The 27,035-nt window shown below is 38.7% G+C and overlaps 1 protein-coding gene across 2 annotated transcripts; it reads left to right on the forward strand.

The window, feature by feature from the left end:
* The first annotated feature begins 429 nt into the window (after nucleotides 1-429).
* Nucleotides 430-27,035, forward strand: osbpl2b (oxysterol binding protein-like 2b). 2 transcript variants are annotated; one of them, XM_056250020.1, is made up of 15 exons: nucleotides 430-537; nucleotides 16,270-16,379; nucleotides 16,962-17,030; nucleotides 17,364-17,487; nucleotides 17,740-17,815; nucleotides 19,362-19,496; nucleotides 19,665-19,762; nucleotides 19,946-20,128; nucleotides 20,366-20,473; nucleotides 20,555-20,644; nucleotides 23,209-23,335; nucleotides 23,992-24,114; nucleotides 24,577-24,700; nucleotides 24,809-24,899; nucleotides 24,990-27,035. In XM_056250020.1, the coding sequence occupies exons 2-15, from the start codon at nucleotides 16,343-16,345 to the stop codon at nucleotides 25,090-25,092; spliced, it is 1,488 nt and encodes a 495-aa protein (XP_056105995.1). In that variant the 5' UTR covers nucleotides 430-537; nucleotides 16,270-16,342; the 3' UTR covers nucleotides 25,093-27,035. The 2 variants fall into 2 exon arrangements, with proteins under 2 accessions (XP_056105995.1, XP_056105996.1); XM_056250021.1 differs by lacking the exon at nucleotides 16,962-17,030 and having other exon boundaries at nucleotides 431-537.

Genomic DNA, 27,035 nt, shown 5'->3' on the forward strand with positions numbered 1-27,035 from the left:
CAGATACGTTCAACATCTGTATGTGCTGTTCGGTTCAATATCTTGAAGATAACGTGTAATAAATGACTGGAATAACCTCCTTAAATTTTTAAGTAAAATCAACTTGGATGTTTAAGTCATTTCAACTTAAATCTACATTAAACTGACTTTAAAAAATGAATTTTGTAACATAAAAAAGATGACTTATTTTGATAAGTTAAAGCAATGTAAAAACTTATTAGTAGGTAACTTATTGATCCTATAATTTTTAAGCGATATATATAATGAATTCAATTAAATTACATTAACCCAAACTCTTGTTTGGGTTAATGTTAAATTGTTGAGTTTAACATTATTGTGCAACTACAATGCAAAAGGTCTTGCCCTGACGTAACCAGTCAGGCGACGAAATGCACGCAATATAATTGGCCAAGAGACACGTCAATCAAATCGCCCATATCGGTCTCTTCCGGCTGAGTGTCAGCAGCAGCAACAGCAACAGCATCATCATCATCATCATCCCTGTCCGAGAGAAGCGAAATCCAGCCATCATCACAGGTACCCGATTGTCTTCTTTAAAAGTAGCTCTTTGGACTCTTTCACAGCACTAACTGAGGTTTTAAAGCAATGCTTTCCAGCGGACGCAAAGCTCTCGAGCCGTTAACTTAGCAGTAGTTAGTTTGGCAGTTAGCTGGAGCTTTAGCCTGTTAGCATCTGTTTACAGACTCCGGCTGCTCCTCGTAACATAGCGAGCTGCTGTCTTCCTACACAACATTGTTGAGTGAACAGCGATCACTGACAAAACCCACTGATTTACCTATCTGAACCAGAATAAACCCCCAAAATGCTGTCTAGATAGGCAGCTCACTAGGATTTAGGACACAGCCCTGATTTGTCAGAGTGTCAGCTGCTGAATCTTGTTGGTTTTGTTGTGAATTGTTGTGTAGCATTGTCTTTTGATTTACGTTAGAGTTTTAGAGATTGAAGCCTTTCGTGTTGAGTTTTAGGGCTGTTCAGCTGTCATTTCCCCAGCCTGATTTCTCATTAAAAGTAAACTGACGTTTTGTGAAGGTTTTGCTTCCAGATATTTGCATCTGTTTAAGTGTGTTAACATATTCTGCTCCGACATGAACGAGTTCGTGTTGTTCCCTGGGGCTTTATACACCAGCATGTTACACATCTGTAACAACTTGCTGATCTTCTTTACTAAATTCTCTTTCTTTCTTTTCTATTTTCTATCTTTCTTTTATTATCTTTACATATTCTTTTCTAATAAGAATGACTGGTTTTGGCCTGTGGATTTATCAAATGGTATGTGTGTATTAATGTTTGACTTATTTGCATTGTCATATTGACTCGTGTAGGTTTCATGGCTTTTAATTGCAGCAACAGGGTTTTAATCTGCGTTTCATATAAAGAAATGTCATAGAAGTTGTCCGTTACCGGTGTTAAAGTGGGTAAAAGGGTTCAGTAATGTACAGTGGGCTTTGCCACATGGACAGTTGAGCAGTTATTGCTTTTTCAGTTCCTGAGGTGTTATGTTGTGTGTAGCTTAGGGCAAGTAGACAGATGTAGATGAGTATCAGGCCACATTCCTGAGAGTAAATCAAGATATCACTGCCTTGTTTTATGTGCGTGCACATGGAGATTCCCAACACCGCCTTGACTTGCTAACTAATGTGTCATTGTCAGGTTAGGTATGTGAATACACCTTGCCCAAGCAAACCACATTCCTAAGGTGTCAATGAAACTGAGTATCGCAAGAGTCTGTGATTCATTCCACTTCTGAAAACTTGTGGGTGTTTGTGTGTTTACTGTTTACCTACAGTCACTTTATTAGGCAGTCGTGACCTTTCGGATATTGCCTCAACCTCCTGTACCTGACCTTCACAAATGCACACAGATTTGGAATGAAATCAATATTGACAATTCTTATTTTATCATGGAATATTGCTGTATTTATTTTAAAGTCCTCCTGTGGTGAAAATCAAATTTTTAATGTTGTTTATATGTCTATGTGGTGTTATTAATATGCCTTAAGACAAACCATGTGCAACCACACCATTTTGTTGTACACCATTGCAGAGTTTTTTCTTTTTTAAACTGCAGTGAACCAAAGACAGTCTCAAAAACGCGGTTTGAAATCGCTGGTGTTTCTGATGTCACAAACTAGCTTGTAACCAATCAGATCAACGTGCCGACGGGCTTCAGCATATCATTAATTGGGAACTAGCAGGGGAGTCTTGGGAGAAGCCAGGTTATCCCAGTATATTTTTTCGTTGATATGAAAAATTGGGTAGATTTAGCAATATAGCGGGCGTATCGGCCTAATGTATATTATGTTATGATGAACTAACTACAGTTAGGTCCATATATATTTGGACACAGGCACAAAATTTTTTTTTTCAGATATTTACCAAAACATATTCAAGTTATATAATGGATATGGGCTGAAAGTGCACACTCTCAGGTTTAATTTGAGAGTATTTAAATCCAAATTGGAGGAAGGGTTTAGGAATTACAGCTCTTGAGAGTAGCCACCCCCCTTTTTCAAGGGACCAAAAGTAATTGGACAATTGAATCAAAAGTGGTTTCTTGGACAGGTGTGGGCTATTCCTTCGTTATTTCTTTATCAATTAAGCAGGTAACAGGTCTGAAGTTGATTCTAAGAGTGGTATTTGCATTTGGAATCTATTGCTGTGAACCTACATCATGCGTTCAAAGGAGCTCTCCATGCAAGTCAAACAGGCCATCATTAGGCTTCAAAAACAAAATAAATCCATCCGAGAGATAGCTGGAATATTAGGAGTGGCCAAATCAACAGTTTGGTACATTCTGAGAAAAAAAGAATGCACTGGTGAGCTCAGCAACATAAAAAGGCCTGGACGTCCACGGAAGACAACAGTGGTTGATGATCGCAGGATCCTCTCCATGATAAAGAAAAACCCATTCACAACATCTAGCCAAGTGAAGGACACTCTCCAGGAGGTAGGCGTGTCATTGTCAAAGTGTACAATCAAGCGAAGACTTCACGAGAGCAAATACAGAGGGTTCACCACAAGGTGCAAACCATTCATAAGCATCAAGAATAGCAAGGTCAGATTAGACTATGCCAAAAAACATCTAAAAAAGCCTGACCAGTTCTGGAAAAGCATTCTTTGGACGGATGAAACTAAGATCAACCTGTACCAAAATGACGGTAAGAAAAAAGTATGGAGAAGGCTTGGAACAGCTCATGATCCAAAGCATACAACGTCATCTGTAAAACATGGTGGAGGCAGTGTGATGGCATGGGCATGCATGGCTTCCAGTGGAACTGGATCACTGGTGTTTATTGATGATGTGACAGAAGACAGAAGCGGCCGGATGAATTCTGAAGTGTATAGGAATATACTGTCTGCCCAGATTCAGCCAAATGCAGCAAAGTTGATTGGAAGGCGCTTCACGGTACAGATGGACAATGATCCAAAACACACCGCAAAAGCAACCCAGGAGTTTTTTAAGGAAAAGAAGTGGAAAATTTTGCAATGGCCGAGTCAATCACCTGATCTCAACCCGATCGAACATGCATTTCACTTGCTGAAGGCAAAACTAAAGGCAGAAAGACCCACGAACAAACAACAACTGAAGACAGCTGCAGTTAAGGCCTGGCAAAGCATCACAAAGCAGGAAACCCAGTCTTTGGTGATGTCCATGAGTTCCAGACTTAAGGCAGTCATTGCCTGCAAAGGATTCTCAACAAAATATTAAAAATAAACATTTTATTAGTGATTATATTAATTTGTCCAATTACATTTGAGCCCCTGAAAATGGGGGGACTGTGTATAAAAATGTTTGCAGTTTCTAAAATGTTTACTTGATATTTTTGTTCAACCTCTTGAATTAAAGCTGAAAGTCTGCACTTCAAATTCATCCTGATTGTTTCATTTTAATTTTATTCTGGTGGCATACAGAGCCAAAAGTGTGAAAATTGTGCCTGTGTCCAAATATATATGGACCTAACTGTATATGCCTTTCTCCACTGACGTGCTGAGTTGTTCAAAGCGTTTCTGATGATTGTTAGAAGGCAGCGGTCAGACTCTGAGATGAGGAACAGGATACAGGAACATGGTTTGTGTAACATTAGCAACACATTATTAGCTAAATGAAGCAAGGGTGTAGAGTTACATTCAAGCTATTTTAAAGCTGCAGTCCGCATTTATTCCTCTTTGTCGCCATCTCTGTTCGAAATCTGCAATTAGTCATTCGCGGAATTATCAACTTTACGTGAGTTGTACCTCGACACGGCACAGCGCGGATGAACACAGTGTTTGAGGAGAGTGTGCAGCTGTCAGTCACCGCGCCGGTGTGGATACTGGCATTCAGAATCACAGATTATTCTTTTTGGAAGTATGACTAACATAATAAATTTCACCGGAAAATGTCATCTGAACAAGTAAGAAACATCCACTTTTGTTCTGGTTCTGACATTGCAGTAAATCACGCTGATTAAGTCTGTAGCCACATTGAGATGTGCCTTAATTAGCTCAAATTATGCATAGGGAATTTTAATAATTAATCATGAATATGATTAATATATTGCATATTACAGTTAAATTATCGAAATTGAAAATAGATCGATTGTATGTATGAATGGTAAATCATAACGAATTATAATTCCTCATTCATATATCAATGGTCTCATTACAGATCGATTATATGAGACAACTTTAAGGGAATTAATTTAGTTTATCAAACAATCGGTTTGTCCAGCAAACAGCCGTAAGATTAACTTACCAACTTCTCAACAAGGTTGTCCCTTTTTATAAACTCCAAGAAATCTCAATGTTCCGGCCGTGAACATTAATTTTCTCGTGTTTATAAAATTTACGTTACTGATATAGTAACAACTTGTAAAGCTTTGTAGCTATGAGATATTCATTTCATTGACTTGTAAATGAGCACTTCAGGATCAATCAAGAATATGGTTTTAATAATTGAAACTACGGATACAGAATTCTACATTTGAACACAGGATACATGTATGTACAGTTAAACAGTAAAACTAACGAGACAGACGAGTAACAAACAGGAGTGAGAGAGAGAGAGGTTGCGAGGGAGAAAGATTGGGAGGGAGAGAGAGAGAAAGAAGATGAGAGATCTTCTGGTTTGGCAAAATTCATCACAGACACAGAACCTTTTTAGACACCAAGAATCAACAGATCTTAAATAAGCATAGTAAAACGGATACTTGCACAGGTAAAGCTCTTTGGTGGGGCTGATCTGAAAAAGGCGTGTGCGTGTATCTCTGTCATGTGGCTGCCGAGCGTTCGGGTTCGTCCAGCGAGCGCGGCGTGTTTGAATGTCCTTGTAGGTGAAGCTTGCCAGTCTGGCTGTGTTCATTTTCTTCGCGAGAAGACATGAACAGAGGAGACTTCGAAAAAGATAAATAAACTTGAAGAAAACAAAAAGAGAAACGATGGATCATCACACTAAGGCGAGGTCCAGATGCACGAGGAGTCACATGATGAAGAGACGAAGAGCAGGAAGAGCCAGGGAGTTTAGGCAGAGAGTTTTCAGGAAGCTTTCAGAAGCGTTTCAGAAGGGGACAAGGGAAGCTCGGCGCGTCTCTTTAAGGACACTTAGGTTCACGCCTCTGTTTGCGCGAATCACACATGACCGTCCGCGGATCTGGAGCGGACACAGTTCTCTTTGTCCTGTGGGGGATTCCCACTTGACTGACTCGTGAGGAGATTGTATATGAGCGTTCGGCTCCTGAAATATGAAATGTGTAAAATAATGCACCTTACTTCATTCTGCTATCGGAATTCGGCTCCGTTAGATTGAGCGAATTACAGACATATCAGACACGTCACATGAAGATTATCGGAATATAGAGTTACATTCATATGCAGAATTACAAGCATCTTTAAAGTTTGCTTAACACACAATAAAATTGTCAGTACTTCCAGTATGGCATGTGACGACATCTAAGCACAAAAATGAATACATTTAAAACATGTAGAGGTACTTTTCTCTGAATGTTCTCAGATGTGACGTAATGACTCAATATAGCTTATACTAGCCGAGACTCTTCTTTATGTGTACAGATGTGACGTAATGACTCAATATAGCTTATACTAGCCGAGACTCTTACTTAAGGTGTACAGATGTGACGTAATGACTCAATATAGCTTAAACTAGCCGAGACTCCTTCTTTGTGTACAGATGTGACGTAATGACTCAATATAGCTTATACTAGCCGAGACTCCTTCTTTATGTGTACAGATGCGACGTAATGACTCAATATAGCATATACTAGCCGAGACTCCTTCTTTATGTGTACAGATGTGACGTAATGACTCAATATAGCTTATACTAGCCGAGACTCTTCTTTATGTGTACAGATGTGACGTAATGACGCAAAGACACAGGGCCTGAATTTCGTTTTGGAAAATGGGGGGGAAATCCCCCCTTAGAAGATTCTCATGGGGGGGATTTTTTTTTTTTTGAGGGGGAGAAAGGGAAAAGCATTTTTTCCAAACAAAATTATTACATTTATCTTGCCTAAATGTTTGCGCTCATTGCATTTTTACAATGGGGTAATATTGTTAAGAATTTACACATCACAAGGAAGCTTGATTTAAATTGTTTAATTAAATTGAAAAAAGTAGCACAAATAAATACAATAGAATAAAGATACAAATAAAGAGAAAAGTTTTTGAATAGGTCTAACACTAGTATTCATATACAGATACTGAATAAAGTAATCAAATGGAAAATAACACTGGGTAGTATTTTAGTCCTGAATAAATTAAATACATAGCTATTAATCCTGATTCCTTTAACCTTAAAGCCATCTTTGGTTGTTTTGACAACAAAATTAATGACAGACACATGTGGCTGCCGTCACTTTAAGAGCTAGTGCACAGATCCTGTGTTCATTATACTGGCATGCGTTTTATGCTTATTAAAGACAAAACCGACTATATTTAGAGTATAGCCTACTCAAAAAGACCGAAATTGACAATTTTGCATGTTAAAGCAATATAATCCGCGAAAAATAGTTACTGGCCAGCTGTTTTTGAGGCGGATTTTCTATGAATGTGCGCATAGAAAATAATCTCTCAGAGAGCGCGCGAACACTTAATTAGTTTAAAATCGCTTGAATGTTTAAACTGGTGAGACTTAAAAAGACTTCAGTCACGATGCACTGCTGGCCCGATTGTGCAAGTGAATATTCCGTCATGTCCCGACCTTACAGTCTATGGTCCCGACTCCAAAACGCGAGTGTGTATTATCGCCGCAGCGCTTGATGCCTGCCTTGCACAACACATTATGAGAAGAGATAGAAGACGCGCGCGGCACAGCTGAACACTCACGCTGTTTGTGAAATTGCGTCTGGAAGATAGTTGTTAAAAGAATGATTTGATTTTATTATCTGTGTGGATTACGATTGCGGGAATGATTAGAATTATGCGCAATACCCGCAATCCCGCGCCGAAATTCGAGCCCTGAAGACATGCTCGAATCTCCCGCGGAAATCCACCAGTACCACTGGAGTTAAAAACATTATTACAAGCTTACCATTTTGAATCGAGCTAAAGCAAGCAGATAGTTTTGAACACTGGCTGGTTATGTATTTTCTCAAATATGTATTTTGGATAATTTTTAACCCAAAAAAAGCTACGGACAGCAGCTTTAAAGGGGTTATATAATGGTACATGCACTTTTTGCAAGTTGATTGTACTGAAATGTGTGTTGGCAGTGCCTGTACACAACCATCATATAATGATAAAAATTCATCCAGTGTTTTTGTTTTAATCTCCTTATATGTTTTCCCCTGCCTCAAATCAAGCCGTTCGACCGTGTGACGTCACACGGTCGGAATCCCCTCCCACGATTGTTGATTGACAGCATCGTTTCAACACAGACCCGCCCTCGCTCGTGAGAGCTGTCAATCATAGTCTGCGCGGACCGGCGCGGTCATTGTTTATATGCTGGAGCGCTGTCTATGAGCAGAATGGCGTCTAAGCGATTGTAGTGTTCTGTTCTTGGGTGTAATAACGAACACAGTCATTTTAATGTTCCTAAATCCGAACCGCTGAAGACGCAGTGGCTGAGTTTGTTTTCGAAGGGAATATTCCCCACGAGCAACGTCAATGCTCTCATGTCTGCGCGAATCATTTCTCACCAGACTGCTTTATAAACGAGGGTCAGTATTAGGGCTGTAGTCAACCAAAGAAATCCTTAGTCGACCAAAGTCCTGTCCTGCGCAAGGATTAGTCGACTAAAAAAATAAAAAAAAATAAAAAAAAGACGCGATGTTTTGATTGAACATTTAACAATTGTCATAGAACATGTATAAAACAACAACGAAAAAACATCAAAAATACATAAAACTATGATAATAATACAATTCTTTGAAAATTAAGTGATTTTTTTTAACTGCAAAGTGAGGAGCACTGTCCTAGGTCTATAGTAACAGTCACAATCGCGCACCTGACCACACCACACGCTACACAAAATATAACTGCTATCTGCCACAATGAAAAATCCTAACAAAAGCTCTCGTTTACAGGCTGTATAATATATTCTTCTTTACTTGTCTTTCAAAGCTATGGGTTAACTTTTGTCCAGCCGATCTGGGAGTTTTAAAACAAACACAAAAAAAACCCCAAAGAGCCTAAAAAACAATCCTAATAATAATAGGCTGTATTGTAGGACCGCATATAGGTTTATTTTCGTTTTGTTACATTATTTAGGCTATTTTCAAATGCGTCAAGTGTACAAATAAAAACAAAAACATATCAAGAAAACACAATCTATTGAGTCAGCATGATAAAGCCGTTAAAGGGACTGCTCACGTCTTTTGCGCACTCAAGTTCGATTTCAAATGTAGGCGCGCGGTGCGCGCTCATGATGGAAGCAACGCGGTCGCGGTGCGACGCGCTCTTTTTTTTCCAAGTGCGTCCACGCCGCATCGAGATAAAAACATAGTGTATAAAAACATAAAAACCGAAACAAGTAGCGTTCTAACTGAATGAATACAGCTAAACTACCTATATCCCTTACTGAGCGCGAAGCAGCAGCGCAGCCACAAGTGCGAACCGAGTGTTCTATGTGTGTGCGCTAAACTGTGGCGCTGTTACAAAATAGCCTAAATTAAAGCATTTAAAGTTGGGGATAAACCATAGGCTAATTATATTTAGAATACAGTAATATATAACTGCTTATAAAGGAATAAATATCAAGGAGTAAATCATTGAAAATTTCTTTCTATTGGTAAAAAAAAAAGAAAAAAAAATGCAACTGGTCGACCAAAAAGAATGTCAGTCGACCAAGACGGCATCGACCGATTAGTCGACTAAACGACTAAAGTTGACAGCCCTAGTCAGTATAAAGCTGGTTTTGCTAAGAAGCTGCACCTGAATAAAGGATCGGTACCAACTATTCGTGTTCCTGCTGAACCTCTAGAACAACTGAAGTGAGTGTAACGTTTTATTAATCTTTATATTAATATTTATGTTAATCTTTGCAAATCGCTAACTGGACGCTTCACTATGAATGTGTCTAAGGTTTACACTCAGGGTACATTACGGCATGTTTTCTATGTACGACGTTCTCAATATAATTCATAATCCCACGTTTATACTGAACAACGCGTTATGGTTTTTATTGTGTTATTGTGTTACAAACGGTGTATGCGCAGAACAGAGGGGCGGAGTCAGCGAAGCTCATTATCATGTAAAGTCATATACACTGAAACGGCATGCTGAAAACAGAGCTGTTTTTGACCAGGTAAAATAAGTGTTTTCTTACAATACTAATGAGAATTTTTAATTAAAGTATATTACAAACTTTTAATTTAGACCCTAAAGAATCATACTAGCTTGTACAAAAATGGCATTATATGACCCCTTTAAGGCATGAACTTCATGAAGAATATTTTTTTTCAAAGGAAAATTTTTTGTGATCAAAGATGAGTTTTAAGGGATACAATTGACTACAGGGGTACATTAAATGATTTATCCATTCCATGCACGTAATTATTATAGTTCTATGCCTTCATAATCTTTCATCAAAATACCCCCCCCCCCCCCCCCCCCTCCCTCTTGCAGAGACATCTCTTCTCTTCTCTGTTGACGTGTTTACTGGGGCAAAGGCGAGACAGCCTGTCACTCACATGACATCACAGCAGTAGCGAACCACAACCATCCAATCAATTCCAGATGGACAAAACCAAGTCCTACTCTACTTTTTTTTTTCTCTTGTTCGAGAAGTCATAATAGGGAAGAAAAGACTAGATCGTAAATTCTGTTTCATGCTGACTTTATGTACATTAAGCACAATAAATGCACAGTAAATTCTGCAGATTTACCCCCAAATAAGTGCAAAAAAGCATCCGACTCTATCTTGGATTCCCATCACATTTGTTCCTCTTTTCACAAATTTGTTCTGAGAAATGTGCCAGCACCTCTTTTAAAAAGTGTCAAGGGAGAAGGCGTACATAATCATTATGTATTTTGGGTTTGTGTGTATTTGTGTGTTCCAGGTTTTTAATTTCTACCCTCTGGTCCAGCCGCTCAGGATTCTGTTCAAATGCAACAGATTGTGTGCTGGGTCTTGTAAAACACTGCACCTGAGTCTTTATTTTTCATGCGGACATATTGTGCCTGGTTATCAGTTGCCACGGCACCGGTGTTCGGTCGTCTCTGATCCCATTCAGCTCGCTCCCGGGAACCCTGTTCGCATATCAGAGATCATTACTGTAGCACAACACAGTGTCTCGGGGGGCGGCTGAGACGTCTGTGTTATTTTAACATTTCATCTGATTGCAGAACACTTGTTTTCCCATGTAGGTGAAAGTGCATCAGAGATAATGTATCAGATTCTGTTGAAAACCTTGAGCAATAGTCTCTCTCTGGCTTTGTCTCTCTTGTTTGATTTCAGGGGACTGATGGTGTCTCCCTGTTGACCCTTTGCTTATTTTGATATTGGCTCTAATGTGTGTTAAACGGGATAGTTCGGGAAACGGGAAAAATCATATTTCTGTAATTTGCTCTCTCTCATGTCATTCAAAACCTGTATGACTTTCTTTAATGGAGAAAAAGTCTCCATTAAAGGGTGATCTAATTTCCGTTCAACTCTAACAATCACAATTCAATAATCCGGTTGCCATGGTTCAAAAACAGCTATTTAAAAAGCCATTTCTTGCATATGCATGGGTTTTGATTGCATAGTTGCACATCACCCTCTACAGCGGACACTAGTACATCATCCTGAACACTCTGCCACCAAGTAGCAAGTTTATGTGGATTTTTTTTTTTCTTCTCCAAACCAAGATGGCCGACGCCCAGTCAGAAATACCAATTTGAAGAGGAATATCCATCCATTCGTTCTATCCTAGAAAACTCTTGCAGGTAAAAAAAAAAAAATGTTGTAACATCTAGGGAGTCATATCATTGTTACATTTTCCAAGTAGGCCTATTGATTTTAGATTGGGTGGAAATTCTGATTAATCCGTCGTCCTAAATTGGACATCATGCATCATTAGTTATATTTCAGCTACAATTCACTATTACTGTGACTGTTCTTAAAAATGCCTCATCTGAAGCAACTTTCTTTGGTTGTAAATAAATGTATTTGTGTTATCAGAATGTAATTTGCAGTTCAAAAAAGTAATCTGATTATGTTATGCATGTTACTTGTATTGCGTTACCACCCCGACACTGATTGCTATTTTTTTTTCTTCCACGGTCTTAAAACATCAATTAATAAATGTAGGCTAGATTTCAGCTACTGTAGAAATACATAATCAGAATTATCAGCTAATAAGGTTAAATCAACATACTCTGGTAAATTGGAGGGAGCATACGCATTTTCTAAATAGTGTTACTGTGTTATTACTCTATTATATTTAATTCAGTATCTTTTTAGTCCAGTTAAAACCAAAAACACATACGGTCTACTCGAATGTCTACTCAAATCTCTTTGAAAAATATGTGTAAAAAACCCCCAAAAAGTCCAGGTCTTGTTTTTCATGCCCTAAGAGCAATAAAAACACATGGGGGAAAAAATCCTTCCTGAGGTTGTCATAATTCATGCATGAAAGGCTTAAGAACATTCCACACATTCACATCCCTTTTCTGCTTTAAAACGGACCGCCTGCATTTTTTGAAAAACGGTTAATGTTAAGAGTTGGTGTGACCGGTTGGTGTGACAGACAGCTGAATGTTGTCCTCCATGCTTAAGTTTGACTCATTTCCTAACTCTTTGATTTACTCATGACTCGTCTGTGTGGCCTGACCCCTGACCTTTGCCCTTTAAAAACTCATAAATAACCTTGAGTTTCGCCTGATGGAAACGAAGCGTCACATGGTTTGGGTCATTAGAAACCAATTAGCCCTTGCAAAATGGTTGAGATGCTTTTGAATTGCTGTTTGAAACTTGTGAACAATGAGTTGATTTATTGGTACAAGGAAATAGGGCTGCCAAATTTACAATTTGAATTTCGAATATTTGTTGAATTTAAAATAAAAATCCATATTCGAATGCAAAAACGGATTTTAGGTGTGCACCAGCCACCGAATGATGTACGAGTCGTTGTGTTTTTGTTAACCTATATCCAGTTGAACCCTCTAGATGCTGCGCTGTGGCATTGTTCATTCAAAACATTCCAGAAATAGAGAAGCTCGAAACCTAAAATCCTACCCCCCAACCCTAAACCTTTCCCTAAACCCCCTTCCATGAAATTTCATTCCACTGCATCTCATCTGTGCGATCTGTGCTTCGGCTCTTTGTATTAAATTATGCATAAATATACATAATGCTAATTTGTTCATAATTGTTTATGCAATTTATGAAATTTTATGAGATTTATTAACATTAAACATTATGCACTTCTTCTTTTTTTATAAACAGTTGGGGTTGGGGTGCATTAATATTTTGTTCACTATCTAGAGCAGGGTGGCCAGTGTCCCGTTACAATGCTCATTATACCATGTCCTTACCAAACGCGATGCGATAAGATCCCAGCGACAAGCAATTTGTCTGTCCACACAAATGACACAACTACGAGATGCGACAAAATCTATCAAAAATCACAGCCAATCAGAAGAGTGTGTAGGCGGAGTCTATCTGCAAGTACACTGCACTCTCAACCAAATGGATAAATACATAATCAAATTCATAAACATTAGACCATTTTAACGATTATTAAAAATACTGAGTGACTGATACAATCTTTGTCATAGAATACACTTGTTTGTTCACACTGAGTTCACAGTTTGTTTCTTGTTTCCTTTAATTTATTTTCAAGATCGGATTTTATCCATTGTCGGTGTCAGTATAGCGATAAAGGTCACGCTAAATGATATTCAAACTCACATTAGATGTTTTTAACATGAAATAAAGCACATAAACAGTACCTGATAATTTCGGCATACTTTGTATGTTGTTGTTGTTCCTGCCGCGACGTTGCAGAAATAGAAACATTTCTAAAATAGAATCGCTGCGTATCACCATCATGGCCGATTTGGACAAAAACTCTGATTAACATGGAAAAGAAGCCTTTTGTTGCCTGTCGTGTCTGGTTAGGACACAGTGTTATATTCCCAAATGAAATGTCAGCAAATGGAACTTCTACACAGATTCGCTAAAATGAAAGTCGGCAAGAAATGTTTCTTGTTTTGTAAATGCGTGTTATTGCATCTTATTGTGAACAGTTTATCCATGTTTAGGTTTAAAATATTTATTTGACCTCATAATGTTTAAACAAAATGTCATAACTGGATCATCCAGTGGTAACGACAGACTTCTCTCTGTTGATACAGGACTTCTCCAATCATTAATTCCGCTTTAACTCTGTGCCTTTCTTACAATTGACTACAATCTCGCATTGATTTGAGTACAACGCCCACATGTCAAAACTGATGGATACACAATGAAAAAAATCTTCTTCATACTTTAGTTTTTCTTTTTAAACTTTTTTTTTGCTATTCCGTTACACTTGGGTGTGTGTCATCATAAGGAAGAAATTATCTGTTGCTACTTCACACTATTTATTCAGAGTTCACTAAAACTTTTGTCATGCACTGACCAGGTTGATGGTAGATTATGGAACATAAGCGAAATACAACTTGTGTTAATAATCTATTAAAGCTGCTGTAGGTAACTTTTGTAAAAAATATTTTTTACATATTTGTTAAAACTGTCATTGTCCCGACAGTAGAATATGAGACAGATAATCTGTGAAAAAAATCAAGCTCCTCTGGCTCCTCCCAGTGGTCCTATTGCCATTTGCAGAAATACACGCTCCCGGTCAGAAACAACCAATCAGAGCCAGGAGGAATGTCTTAGCAGTGTCAATCACGCTCGTGTACGCGCTGATCACACCCCTCTCTTGCACAGCGCGAGCCGTCGTTCAAACTCAAGATTGCCGGCGTGCTGCAGCTGTGCTTATGACGGAGAAACAACCTAAACTGCCAATTCTCGAGTGACACCTGCTCATAAAACAAAGAGGTAAAAGGAAAAAGACTGATGACGATAAACAAGCGAAAAAGAAAGAATTACACAGAGCCCATTGACTCGGTGTCAAAACTCTAGCCGCATAACATGTAGATAAAATGTCACGCACTCTGCTAAGCAACAATTGGAACCTGCTAATTCACTGGCTTGTCATGTTGTTGAAATAATGTACTAGCACACCTTATCTAGCATTATATATCGCTAAAATAATTACTTCCATACTGTAACGTTAGTTAACGTTATATTAACGTTATCTTACTAGCTATTTATAACCTATAAGTTATAAATAGCTAGTAAGATAACATTAATATAACGGTAACTAACGTTACAGTATGGAAGTAATTGAGAGTGCAACGTTATAAAGTTACATGTAATCTATTGCAAAATACATAATGATTTCAGGACCAAGTTTGTAGTCAAAGTATGGGCAGGCCATGTAAAGCATATTGTTGACGTTTAGTCCCTATTAGTGAATGTGCCATATAACTTTTTATCCGCCGTTATGGGTGGCCCTGTTTACTAGCCTGTGCGTTCACGACGGGCTCCGCTGTGGAGGACGAGCTGTGGAGGGAGGGCTGTAGCGCAGCAGAGAGCAACGGGGTGGGACCTGTAAGTTGTGCTTGTTCAAATTTTCAGGCTAAGTCAACGTTTTCTCAAAACTCCCTACTGCAGCTTTAAGATTTATAACGTTTTTCTAAGGTATATTGGGTGCTTGCTTATTTGAAGATACTTCAGTCATTGTTAGTCTAATATGTTTCTTTTTGTCCATCAAAATGATAGCACATTTCTATCATTATGGACCCCTATTATGGACCCCTAACCCTAACTATGAGCTGGAGTAATAGTGGCACTTTGCTTAGCAAACACCACTAATGAATTGTCAAGGTAATTTGTGGAGTGATTTGTCATGAAAGGTATTTCCTAAAGTTGCAGAATGGTTGGTGGCACTTCTCTAAATAAAATGTCTGAGAAGGTTTATTATTAAAAAGCAATAAACGTTATGCAACATACTTGTTGGTTGTCACCTTGATTTGCATATTTGTCCTAATAGCGAGTCGGCTCATTGACTTTGCTATCTCAGAAAATCTTTTTGCAAACAAGAGCCACAGGAGACACCAAAGTAGTCACGATAGTTGAAGAAAGTCTTGAACTGGGTAATTAGCAATGGGTACTGCTTGATTTGTCTTCGCTTTTCATGTTACTTAAAGACTTCAAAGTCGTCCTAGGGGTGTAATAAAGCTGTTAGTTGCTCTCCAGTAATTTGTGCTCCGGGAATTCATTAAGCCTAAATGGCAGTCTGCTAAAACAGACCGAGAGAGACATTCAGCAAGCGTCCTTTAACTACTCAATGGCTTCATACATTTGCATAGCTGGCTAATAGACTTTAACCGTGAAAGAAGCGTTCCCTCAGGTATTGTCTAGACTGAGATAAGGCCGTCCTGCGTGCGTCACAGTACAGGTCTGTCTCTCAGCTTGCACTCTTTGGATGGAGATTGTCCAAAGTTCAGTTCTATATCAAATAAGTTGCTGCATACAAGCCCATGGGAGGAGACCTGCAGTGGCTCCACCTCTCATTTCAAGAGCAGCCGGCTAGTTTCAGTCAAACATGATAGATGAATGGATGCATAAATGAACTAAGGCTCTAAGATCATTGGAGTAAAGGTGAATGATGGGATTTTTGTTTTTCCTATATGGGAAGCATCAAATGCCATCTTAAAACTATTGTAAGCTGTTTTCTTGTTCACGAGTCTGGTTTTGATATTGACTATTGTCTCTTTGCAGGTGTCCCTGTTTCCAGAGACAAGAAAGAGAGACCATGTTTTAGAGACCTTGTGCTGTCAGCCCATTCTCTACAATGAACAATGAAGACGAGTTCTATGATGCCGTCACAGGTGAGAGACATTTCGGGATGGTAGGGCTCCACAGTTAATCAGAAAAAATAATCAATAATATAATATGATTTGAAAGTGTCCATTTGTCTACTCCTGCTGCTTTTGCATTTTAACCAATCACATACATGAATGTATCGCCAATGGATGGATATTTGAAAGCAAAAATGTAGCTCTGAAATTTGAAGTCCTAAAGAGAAATAAGTTCAACAACTTTGTCCATGTAATGGCACCTCTGTGACACAAGCCAGTCCGGAGCTGTCGCGTGTCATGAAAACATTGACATTCTCTCAACGCTGTCTGAGTTCACACACAGCAGTATTAAACAGCTGTGTTTTCTGAGGACCGTCTCATTTGTCCCCTATTGTGAGTGTTTTGGCCACTGTTGACTTAGGCCCTCAGCCGTGTGTGTTTGTTATGACAGAGCGTTTGCAATGCGGCGCGCCAGTCTGGTGTCGGCTTACCGCAATCTGTTGATAACTTCAATTATGTAGTGCTGCTTTCAGATGGTCTGATGGCTTCTGTCATTGTGGAGATGAAAATAATGTAATGAATAAATAAACAAGGCGATATGGACTTTGGCAGGTCATTGTGCTGGAAACCTGAAGCCTGATATCATATCAACCAAGTCGCTCAAATCAGGTGGTACAAAACGTGAGGAACCGCATTTTATTCCATGTTATTAAATCGTTAATAAATGCATGTTGATATCAGACCTACAGAAGAAATGTATAAGTCTTCTGCATTTAACATGTATGGTCAATTTTAGTGGAGAGATTTTATTAATGGCAATACCGTATATATGTTTGATTACAACTGATAATATTTTATAAATAACTTCTTCACTGTTCTTTTTATTATTATTAACATTATTGAAAATTAAATATCTTGAACACTTATTTAAACACTTATACTTTGTAGACCAAGTTTCAAATATATTTAAGTTGTGATTTGTTTAAGTTGTGATAATGTGCTTGTGTGTCTCAGGCTTGGATTCAGATGAGTCGTGTGAAGGCGCATCAGAAGCCAGTTTTAAAGACGCTGTAGTGTATGACGGCGGTCAGAAGAACAATGGAGCTGTTCCTCAGGAGAACGGAATTAAGAAGCGCAGGTCCGGCCAGATTCCAGTGCCGTGACCCATATACTCGTTATTATTCTCTCTCTCTCTCTCTCTCTCTCTCTCTCTCTCTCTCTCTCTCTCTCTCTCTCTCTCTCTCTCTCTCTCTCTCTCTCTCTCTCTCTCGTTATTCTTATTTTCATCTTATGTTTACAGTTCATTCTCGTTCATGTATAATCTTCACATCTGTGCATAGTTCTACAGTTCAATGCATGTTTATGAACAAGAATTCTTCTGCCCTTTTAGGTCGTCTCTTCCTGCCCCTATGTTCTCCAGAAATGATTTTAGTGTTTGGAGCATTCTCAAGAAATGTATTGGACTGGTAAGGATAAAAAAATTAATAATTCTAGTAGCAAGTTCAGCATATTAATTATGAGTGGATAAAGAATGGATGGTCGACAAGCTGATTAATGTCTATTAGTGAGGTTAAGTACTTGCTCACCATGAAATAAAAAATGGACAATTCCTTTTTTTTTTTTTATGGAATATTGCAATGGTCACTATAATTGATTGATCCGTGCATGTCAATATTATTTTTTTCATTCGTGTGCCCTCTGAATCAAAACATTCTTCCAATCAGTTTTCAATCAAGGACAAAATCAAGTCCTGTTTCTTTTTCACTCTTATAGAGCTGGTAAGTCCCGCCCATCCGTAAAACTCCAAGTGGACCTGTAGGTTGAAAAAGCGTCAATGCAAGTGAATGAGAGAAAATAATTATTTTCTGATCCCGTTTGAATTGTGCCATGAATGTGAACATATGTTGTCTGTGAATTTTTTATATCATTTCTCATGTAACGAGTTTGACAGTATATTGTATGATTCTTTGGCTAGCAGTTGTGGAATAGACATAACGAGAAAGACTACACGTCGCATATGTGACGTCACCGCATAACACATTTTCCCTCCACAAATCACGGTGCGATAATCTAAGGAATTAGATCGAGATGCCTGTGTGTTTTGTACCCAAATGTCACCATTCAAACAAAGGCATGTTTAGCGGGATCCGTGTGCTAGTGGTGGTGACGTATATCAAACGCGTCGAAGGCAGCGAAGAGTTGTAGTCCACAAAGTGCTCTCACACAAAGTCTAACTGTATGAAAATTCTACCCGCTAAATTGTAGCATTCTTTACACGAAAAATTATATAAAAAATTCACAGATAACATTCACATTCATTGCAAAATTCAAACGGGATTAGAAAATAATTATTTTCTCTCATTCACTTGCATTGACGATTTTTCAACCTAGAGGTCCAGCGGGGTAAGCGGAAGGGGCGGGACTTACCAGCTCTATATAGATCACGCAATAGGGAAGAAAAGACCATCGAATTTTTCATGTCATGCCGACTTTTATTTTTTTATTACAACTTCTCGGAGAGTGTTAAATGGTATAGGGCGAAAATAGGTATCGCGATATATCGTTAGCGTGAATTCTTTTGACCGTGATAATCGTGTAGTAAAAAGTCTGATATTGTGACAGCCCTAAAAAGAAATCCTCTCTGAGAAATCCATCACTTTCAGCAATAAATTAAGAAAAACTGTCAAAACAAAAATATTTCAATGCTTGATTTATGTACATGCAGTCGCATCTCACTGTTTTTATGATGACGTGAAGTTGACTGTTTAACGTTTTAAAAAACATCTCAAATCGTTCTTTTTCTATTGATTTGCACTCCATCCCGCTGTTTTTGAATGCAAGAATGTGTCTAGGGCTCCCTTAAGAAACACGTCTGATCACTGTCTAATGGACATAACCCTAAAGCAGCGTTCCTTAAGGGCGACTAGTCAACCAGTTTGAAAATGTGTTGTTTGGCACAGCCTGTAAAGACGTTTGGTCCTGCTCAGCCTGTTTGATTGTGCTGTATTCCAGGAGCTGTCCAAGATCACCATGCCCATTGTGTTCAATGAGCCCCTGAGCTTTCTACAGAGAATCTCTGAGTATATGGAGCACACATACCTCATCCACAAAGCCTGCTCACAGAACGACTCTATAGAGAGGATGCAGGTGAGACAAAATCACAAAATAACCGTACAAAATTCATACTCTACACGGTTGAGTAGATATTGATGTATAGTGCGTCATTTGGGATGCAACTCAAGTATATGCAGCACAGTTTTGTAATATTACAATCCGGCCTTTAATTTGACATGGTTTTTCTGTCTTGCTCCTAAGACGGTAGCTGCCTTTGCTGTGTCTGCAGTCGCTTCTCAGTGGGATAGAACTGGAAAACCTTTCAACCCGCTTTTAGGAGAAACCTACGAACTCACACGGTAAAGAAACCTGCAGAGCGCTTAATTACAAACTATGCTGATAAGATTTGAGGATGTCGATAAACATTGGTTAGATCAAGATTGCTCTAAAGGGAAACTGTTCTTTGTCATTTATGTAACTCTGCTTCTTCTTCCCCTTTAATGCTTCCTTCCTCTACTCTTGTTGGCTTCTCTTTCACTCAGAGAGGATCAGGGTTTCAGACTGATCTCAGAGCAGGTGAGTCACCATCCGCCCATCAGTGCGTTTCACACTGAGAGTCTGACAGGCGACTTTGTGTTCCACGGCTCCATCTACCCCAAACTCAAGTTCTGGGGCAAAAGTGTGGAGGCAGAACCTAAAGGGACCATCACGCTAGAGCTTCACAAGTGAGTGTGCCATGTTTATGTGCACACACATGTACAGACCCTGATATTCCCTGATATATAAATATATGTGTGCACATCAACTGCTATTTTTGTGTTCACGAAAATGTCTATTGATTGTGTGAGTGAGATTTTCCTTGGATGAGTCAGTGGTATCCTGGTTTGATTTGAGAGCAAAGGGTTCTGGGGTTGCCGAGTAACGGCCTGCTCACATTCTTGTGTGTGTGTGTATCCTCACAGGCATAAAGAGGCATACACATGGACGAACCCCTTATGCTGTGTACATAATGTAATTATCGGTAAACTGTGGATTGAACAGTACGGCAATGTGGAAATCGTCAACCACAGGTAAAGCTTTTATGACACATCTATTCTATTGTGAATTCACATGGATGTTTTGAATGATTAGTGTGACGTGTGATTGCTTAGTACTGGAGAGAAGTGCGTGCTGAACTTTAAACCCTGTGGGATGTTTGGAAAGGAGCTGCACAGAGTTGAAGGTTACATCCAGGATAAGAGGTGAGATCCCGACTCACACTTTTCACATTTTACTGGACTGCGTCTATGACCATGAACCGTTTAAATTATGTAGATCATGTTTAAAGAACTTTTGTAGCTATAGTGATTTAAATGTGCCAATATTTCAGTGATCTTGGTCTTATACTGACACCTAGCAGCATGGATAAAGCCTCACACAAAAGAGCAAACATTTGCAGTTATCATTTCCATAGAAATGCACTATTTGCAATCAGTTACAATTGATTTATTCTGTGAGTGAGACTTTAATGAGAAGGGGATTACTTAAGGGGCTTTCTCACCGGGTAGTTATAGGAACTAGCCATTCCCCCGAGAACTAAATTTTCCCCCTGGGCCATTTTCCTGGTTGCATTCGCACTGCCAGTAGGAACTCTGAAGTAACGTAAGGCAGCCAACAGCGACGTCTTTTAAGTGCGGGCGCAAACAACTGGAGGACGGTGGACGTCGTGATCGGAGCTGTTTTTGTTGTGTCGTGGGTTTTGTGATAATGGAGATGGAATGTAGATGTATAGTTATGCGATCGAAAAAACAAAAAGGAGGGCTAAGAGTAGGGTTGCCAATTGTTCCGTATTAGCTGGAACTTCCCGTATATTGGGCCTAATTGATTTGTCCCATATGTGATCTCCCTTGTCCCGTTTACCGACTGTTAATTTAATGGATCCTTGCTGAATAAAAGTACGCTATTACTCTCTTTTAATTTCTTTCCAAAAAAAATTAAAATTCTTACTGACCCCAAACTTTTGAACTGTAGTCTATAATGTTACAAAAGCTTTCTATTTCAGATAAATGCTGTTATTTTGAACGATGGTGTGTGTGTAATGTGTCTTTTTTTTTTTTGTATGACATTAAAATTATTTTTAGAATTAAATTGTACATAAATAGGTTAAGCAAAACAAATGTGTTTATGTCCTAGAACCTTTTAAACATCCTTAACTGCATAACCTACACTGTGTGGTACAGTACAAATATTTTGAGTGTCCCTTATATTCCTATAAAGAACCACGATTTTCCTTTTCTGAAGTTAACAACCCTAAGAGACTAAAAATCTCCTACGATAACTTGCAATTCTACATATCATCAAGGCTGAGAAAAGAACAAACGCCGTTAGGCGAGAGGTAAATGCTATTTATCGCTGTTTTCCATGTTCGTGGAATTAGCTCCTGGAGTAAGTGTATGTAAACTGTGTTTACACAGCTTTTTAAAAATGACAGGTGCCGGTGTTTCACAAGCGTTCGGCCAATCAGTGTACACTTACGTCACTGGTCACTATTGATTTGACTCTACTCTGAAAGTAGGAGCTAATTAAGTTCCCCCAAAAGGCCTTTCTATAACTAAAATCATTACCAGTTCCTGCGGCGCAAACACACCAAAAACGGGTACTTCCGCCTATAGTTATGGGAACCATGAAAACGTTACTTCGGTGCGAAAGCTCCTTTTGAAGTGGCATTTATCTGATCAAATGAGGTGACTCGTTTCAGGTTAAATTTTATTAGGTTGCTAAAATGACTGGAGTCATATAAGTACTATTAATTTCTTTGTGTAAAATTGTTTTCAATGAGATAAGCAATGATGACTTTTTAAGATCGTAAAGATTACAAAGCAGTTAGACCTCTTTGACACCCATGACATTTGGAATGAAGTTAATAATTAAGGAGCGATTTAAATCTCTGGCGGTGCCAAGTCACTGTACTGTTGGTTGTAGTTGGTGTTTCTACTCCACTGCAGCAAGAGCTCGATCACTGTCCCGTTGGCAGTCGTCGCTTTGCATCACTGCTCATTTGCATAATGTTGAACTTTGATTTCTGGTTAAAAATGAAAGGTTTACTTCTTTTTTTTTTTTTTCTGTTGATGCAAATTGCTTTCTGCGTGAATGGCCATCTCTATGGCTGATGTAGACCTAGTTGACCGCAGCGCCATCTTTGAGCTTTAACAGGAATGAAAGCGAGGCTGTGAGGGATAGACAGAGATCTCTTCAGTGGGCTGTACTGTTATTTAATGTGTTTTTGTTTTTTTCTGCTGACAAAACACTGCAATAATATCTTTCCAAGAAATTTCCGTAGACAAAAAACATGAGCTGTGGAAAATTATAAGTGATCTAGAAGCTTTATACAGCTTTTTACAGAGGATGCCATTGAAAACACGGCAAGTCTGTCTCTCACAGGCTCGCTTTCATAGCAGTCATGGCGCTGCGCTGAAGAAGATCTATGGCTTCCAGAAAAAACTATTCTGAGAGACTTAGGAGGACGACAACAGCATTGCTAGATGTAATACACATGAAAGGAATATTGGTTCTTTTTCATGATCTAAACCAATATCTGCTTCAGCACATCTTTAACTAAAGTAAAAAAGCACTGTTGTTGTTGTTTGTTGTCTGTATTAAACTAAGTAAGCTGAGTCATAATTGGAATCTGACTCAAAATAGGTACAGGAAGTCTTTATTCCCACATCCATTTACGTCTGATATTAAAATATTTTTCAAGATCAGCTTTCTTTTATTTTACAGTACCTCAAATAGTCTTTCTCCTCTACATGTACTTTGCTTGCAGTAAGAAGAAGCGCTGTGTGATCTATGGGAAATGGACGGAGTGTATGTGGAGCGTCGACCCACATGTGTACGAGGCCCATCGGAAGCTCGAGAAGAAGGGAGCGACGGACACTAAGAAACAGAAACAGGTGTGAAAGATATTAGCAAGGCTAACAGTTGATCTCTCATGCTGCTTTAACCCCTGATCGCTCTCTTATCTTTTATCATATCCTATTTATTTACTTTTATACATGGAAGCAGCTCTCCTCTCTGTGTTCATGTCAAGGTAACGGATGTAGACTAGTGTCAGTAGGTGTAGACGTGTATAATTATGAGATCGTCTAGTGATTCGGGCACATTAGAGAATAATGGAGTTGTTTTAGGGTTACAGAACTGTTTGCATTGGTAGGTGTGTAGTTTAAATATGTGCTAATTTATGTACAGAAGAGCGGTGTGTAGGTGTAGAGAGAGCAGGTGTGTTAAAATACTCATCATGCCTCAGACCTTTGACTCTGTTCAGCTTTTTGTCAGTTCCTTTTGGTCCCATTGTACAACAACACACCCAGTTTATGGCTGTATTTGACAGACGTCTGAGTGTGGGAGATTAAAGGGACAGTTCACCCTAAAACCAAGATGCTACTTGGTTTGATATCTTATCTAATGCAGTGAAATTCATACATTAAGTGTGACTAAATGGTTTTTGGGGTCCACTGTATGCGTTTCTGCTTTTCCTGTCTGTGGGGAATCAGTGTGAAAAAGGCTATTGTCTTGTCTGAGGGATTTAAATGTGCGGTTGCACCAACAGGAGGAGCCAGAAGCTGTCAACGAGGATGCCGATGAAATGCCTGATGTACAAGAGACTGTGGCCGTGGTTCCTGGTAGCACATTATTATGGAGAATATCATCTAGACCGCCTCATTCGGCAGAGGTACATGCTGTTATATTCATGAAGGCACACACAATGCGTGAAAAAAAAACAGTTACACCAACTGATGATTTCTTAAAAGGTGAACTTACAGACCCCAAACTTTAGAACAAACATTCTTACAAATTAAAATAACGGCTTTCTATTTTATTATATTTTAAAATGTGATGCAAAGCTGAATTTTCAGCATCCTTACTCCAGTCTTCATTGTCACATGATCCTTCAGAAATCATTCTAATATGATGATTTGCTGCTCAAGAAACATTTATTATTATCAGTGTTGAAAACCGTTGTGATTTTATAAATCTTTAAAATGTTTTACTGTCACTTTTGATCAATTTAATGCATCCTTGCTGAACTCCTTTAAAAAAAAAAAAAAAACTGAGCCCAAATTTTTTAAACTGTAGTGTAATCTCATTTTAATTATTTGTTTAGTTGATTTGAAACCCCTCTGTTCACTTCTAGATGTATAACTTCACTAACTTTGCCATGACACTGAATGAGCTGGAGCCTGGCATGGAAGGAGTGCTGGGACCAACAGACTGCCGCCTACGGCCTGACATCAGAGCCATGGAGAACGGCAACATGGGTAATAAAAAGTCTTTTTGTTTTGTTTTTCTTTTCTTTCTTTTCAACAGCGCCTCCTGCTGTTCATACATGCTAAAGACTAACATAAAGCTTTCGTGTGTTTGTGCAGATGAAGCCAGCAGAGAAAAGGAGAGACTGGAGGAGAAACAGAGAGCAGCTCGTAAGGAGCGGGCCAAAGATGCCGACGAGTGGTCCACAAGGTTAGTACTACTACACTTTCCTGCTTTTTCCATGTGTGTGTGATTTTTTTTTTTATATGTGCCATATCTTAACCTCTCTGACCATTTTAGGTGGTTTCAGTCAGGCACAAACCCATACACAGGATCACAGGACTGGCTGTACACTGGTGGCTACTTTGATAGGAAATACACAGACTGTCCTGATATCTACTGATGAGGAGGTGCAAGTTCAAAGGGCAGAGATTTCGTCACCTCCTTCCTCACCATGCACCATATTGTACCCAACCCGAAAACAATAGCGCTTATGCTCACATTAATATCGTGCGGCCACCATCTTCAGCACTTGCGTTTATGATCGAGCTTTTTGAATTGCCCTTTGAAAGCATCTTCTCTCACATCATCAACCCTGTAGGTTTTATCAATGGAGGAGAGCGCCGAAACAGCAGTAGGAGAACAGATCTGCTTTTGAACGGTCAAGCCTCATCAGAGCTCCAGCTGGTTCACGGTCAGTGATGCTGGAGCTCAACGTAGTTACATCACATGAAGTCACCGATAAAATGTGACGGAGTTGCTTTGGCCGTTTTCCATGTACAGTAGGCGTTTAACAAACTAATTCCAGATGTTTTGAGTTGGGCTAGCACTGAGCCGCCTAAGACCTCGGATCCAGCTGTACATAGAGCGTGAATGTGATCAAGCATTAATTAAAAATTACAACACTTATAATGTTTAGTGAATGATGATGAATGTTAATAATGATCTCTTTTTGTGTGTGTGTGTGTGTGTGTGTGTGTGTGTGTGTGTGTGTGTTAGTGGCAATTAATGTTAAAAGCTATCGATTTTTTGTTTTGTTTTAATTGGTACAATATTTTGCCTTTTGGATTCGGTTTCAGATTAAACTTTACCCAAAATATCCTCACCATGCGTTCAATATTGGTGATGTGTTTTAAAAATAGCCTCAAAAGCTCTTTTTTTCCCTTCTTTTTTTTCACTTTGTGGTTCCCGCAGAGACTCATGGGATGTAAAATAGGCTGATTGTACTGAGTTTAATAAGGTAAAACTAGCTCTGTTGACATTGTAAATGCACAATTTTCATATTCCACAGTTTTTATAAGGTATCGGTGTCACACTAAATTGTTCAAGCACTATCCGTTGAATTTGTTTTATGAAAAGTAGGGTTTCATGGGTTGTTTTATCCATCAGCATTTGCATTTGTTATCGCTGCTCTCAAACATAGACATGTACATTGTGTATTTGAGAAAACGGACTAAATCTATGCAACCCATCAAACTGCTCAAACACCCCATAATATTTCAGTCTTGATGAACGTATGGAATGGCGGCTTATATAACATGCATCTCATTTGAGAGGATATTTCCTGCCTATAAATGCCATAAAGTATTTTACGATCTATACATATTCTCATTCAGACAGCTTCCTTTCGTTTAGAGATGATCTGAAGTCAAATAAGCGGGTTTGAAGCACAGTGATGCAACAGTTGCTGCTCTTTTCAAGTACACACACATACACACGTTTAGTTTCCCACAGTGCCTGACTTTGAATGCATATGTTAGTCACTAATGCTTAACCTTAAGCGGTTTGTTCTAAGCACCTTTTCCCTCGTCTAAGTACTAAACATCAATAGGGATGTCAAAATGTAGTCACCATTTGTTAGATACACACCTGACATTCAGTACACTACTTGTTTTGCATCCTTTATTGTTATCTTTTGCTTCATTAAATGTACATTTGATCATTTGAAAACTAGCGTTATGAGACTAATATTACACAATTAAACTATAGATTTAATTTTTATGTGGCTTTGTGTGAGTTCATTGTGTAAGTGGAATGATTAAGCGTCCCTCTTGTCGTATTTTCAATGTACGGATGTCTGTATGTTCCAAGATGTTGCACATAGATTTCTAGCAATCATAAGCACATGGCTCTTATTTTGTGCAATGATTTATTTTTATAGTATTTAATTTTTTGTTAAAAGGTGTCAAAAGGTATTTTACTGTGAGATGAGGCTTGTACTTCATTTGTGAACAGTTTGCTTTGGAATTAAAGGGGATGTCATTCTGGTGAGAACAAATTCTACTAACTGAAATTTTAGTTTGAAAATGTTGATTCTTTTGGAATAAAAAAAATGACATTGATAAA

This window comes from Rhinichthys klamathensis, unplaced genomic scaffold (genome assembly GCF_029890125.1).
Source record: "Rhinichthys klamathensis goyatoka isolate OS25496 unplaced genomic scaffold, OSU_Roscu_1.1 h1tg000066l_1, whole genome shotgun sequence".
Classification (NCBI taxonomy): domain Eukaryota; kingdom Metazoa; phylum Chordata; class Actinopteri; order Cypriniformes; family Leuciscidae; genus Rhinichthys; species Rhinichthys klamathensis.

What these genes read in the sequence shown, in the direction of transcription:
- osbpl2b (XM_056250020.1), top strand. Translation starts at nt 16,343, where the DNA reads ATGAACAATGAAGACGAGTTCTATGATGCCGTCACAG. An exon ending in ACTCTATAGAGAGGATGCAG is followed by an intron (nt 19,497 to 19,664) that starts GTGAGACAAAAT and finishes CTTGCTCCTAAG; the next exon opens with ACGGTAGCTGCCTTTGCTGT. An exon ending in ACACTAAGAAACAGAAACAG is followed by an intron (nt 23,336 to 23,991) that starts GTGTGAAAGATA and finishes TTGCACCAACAG; the next exon opens with GAGGAGCCAGAAGCTGTCAA.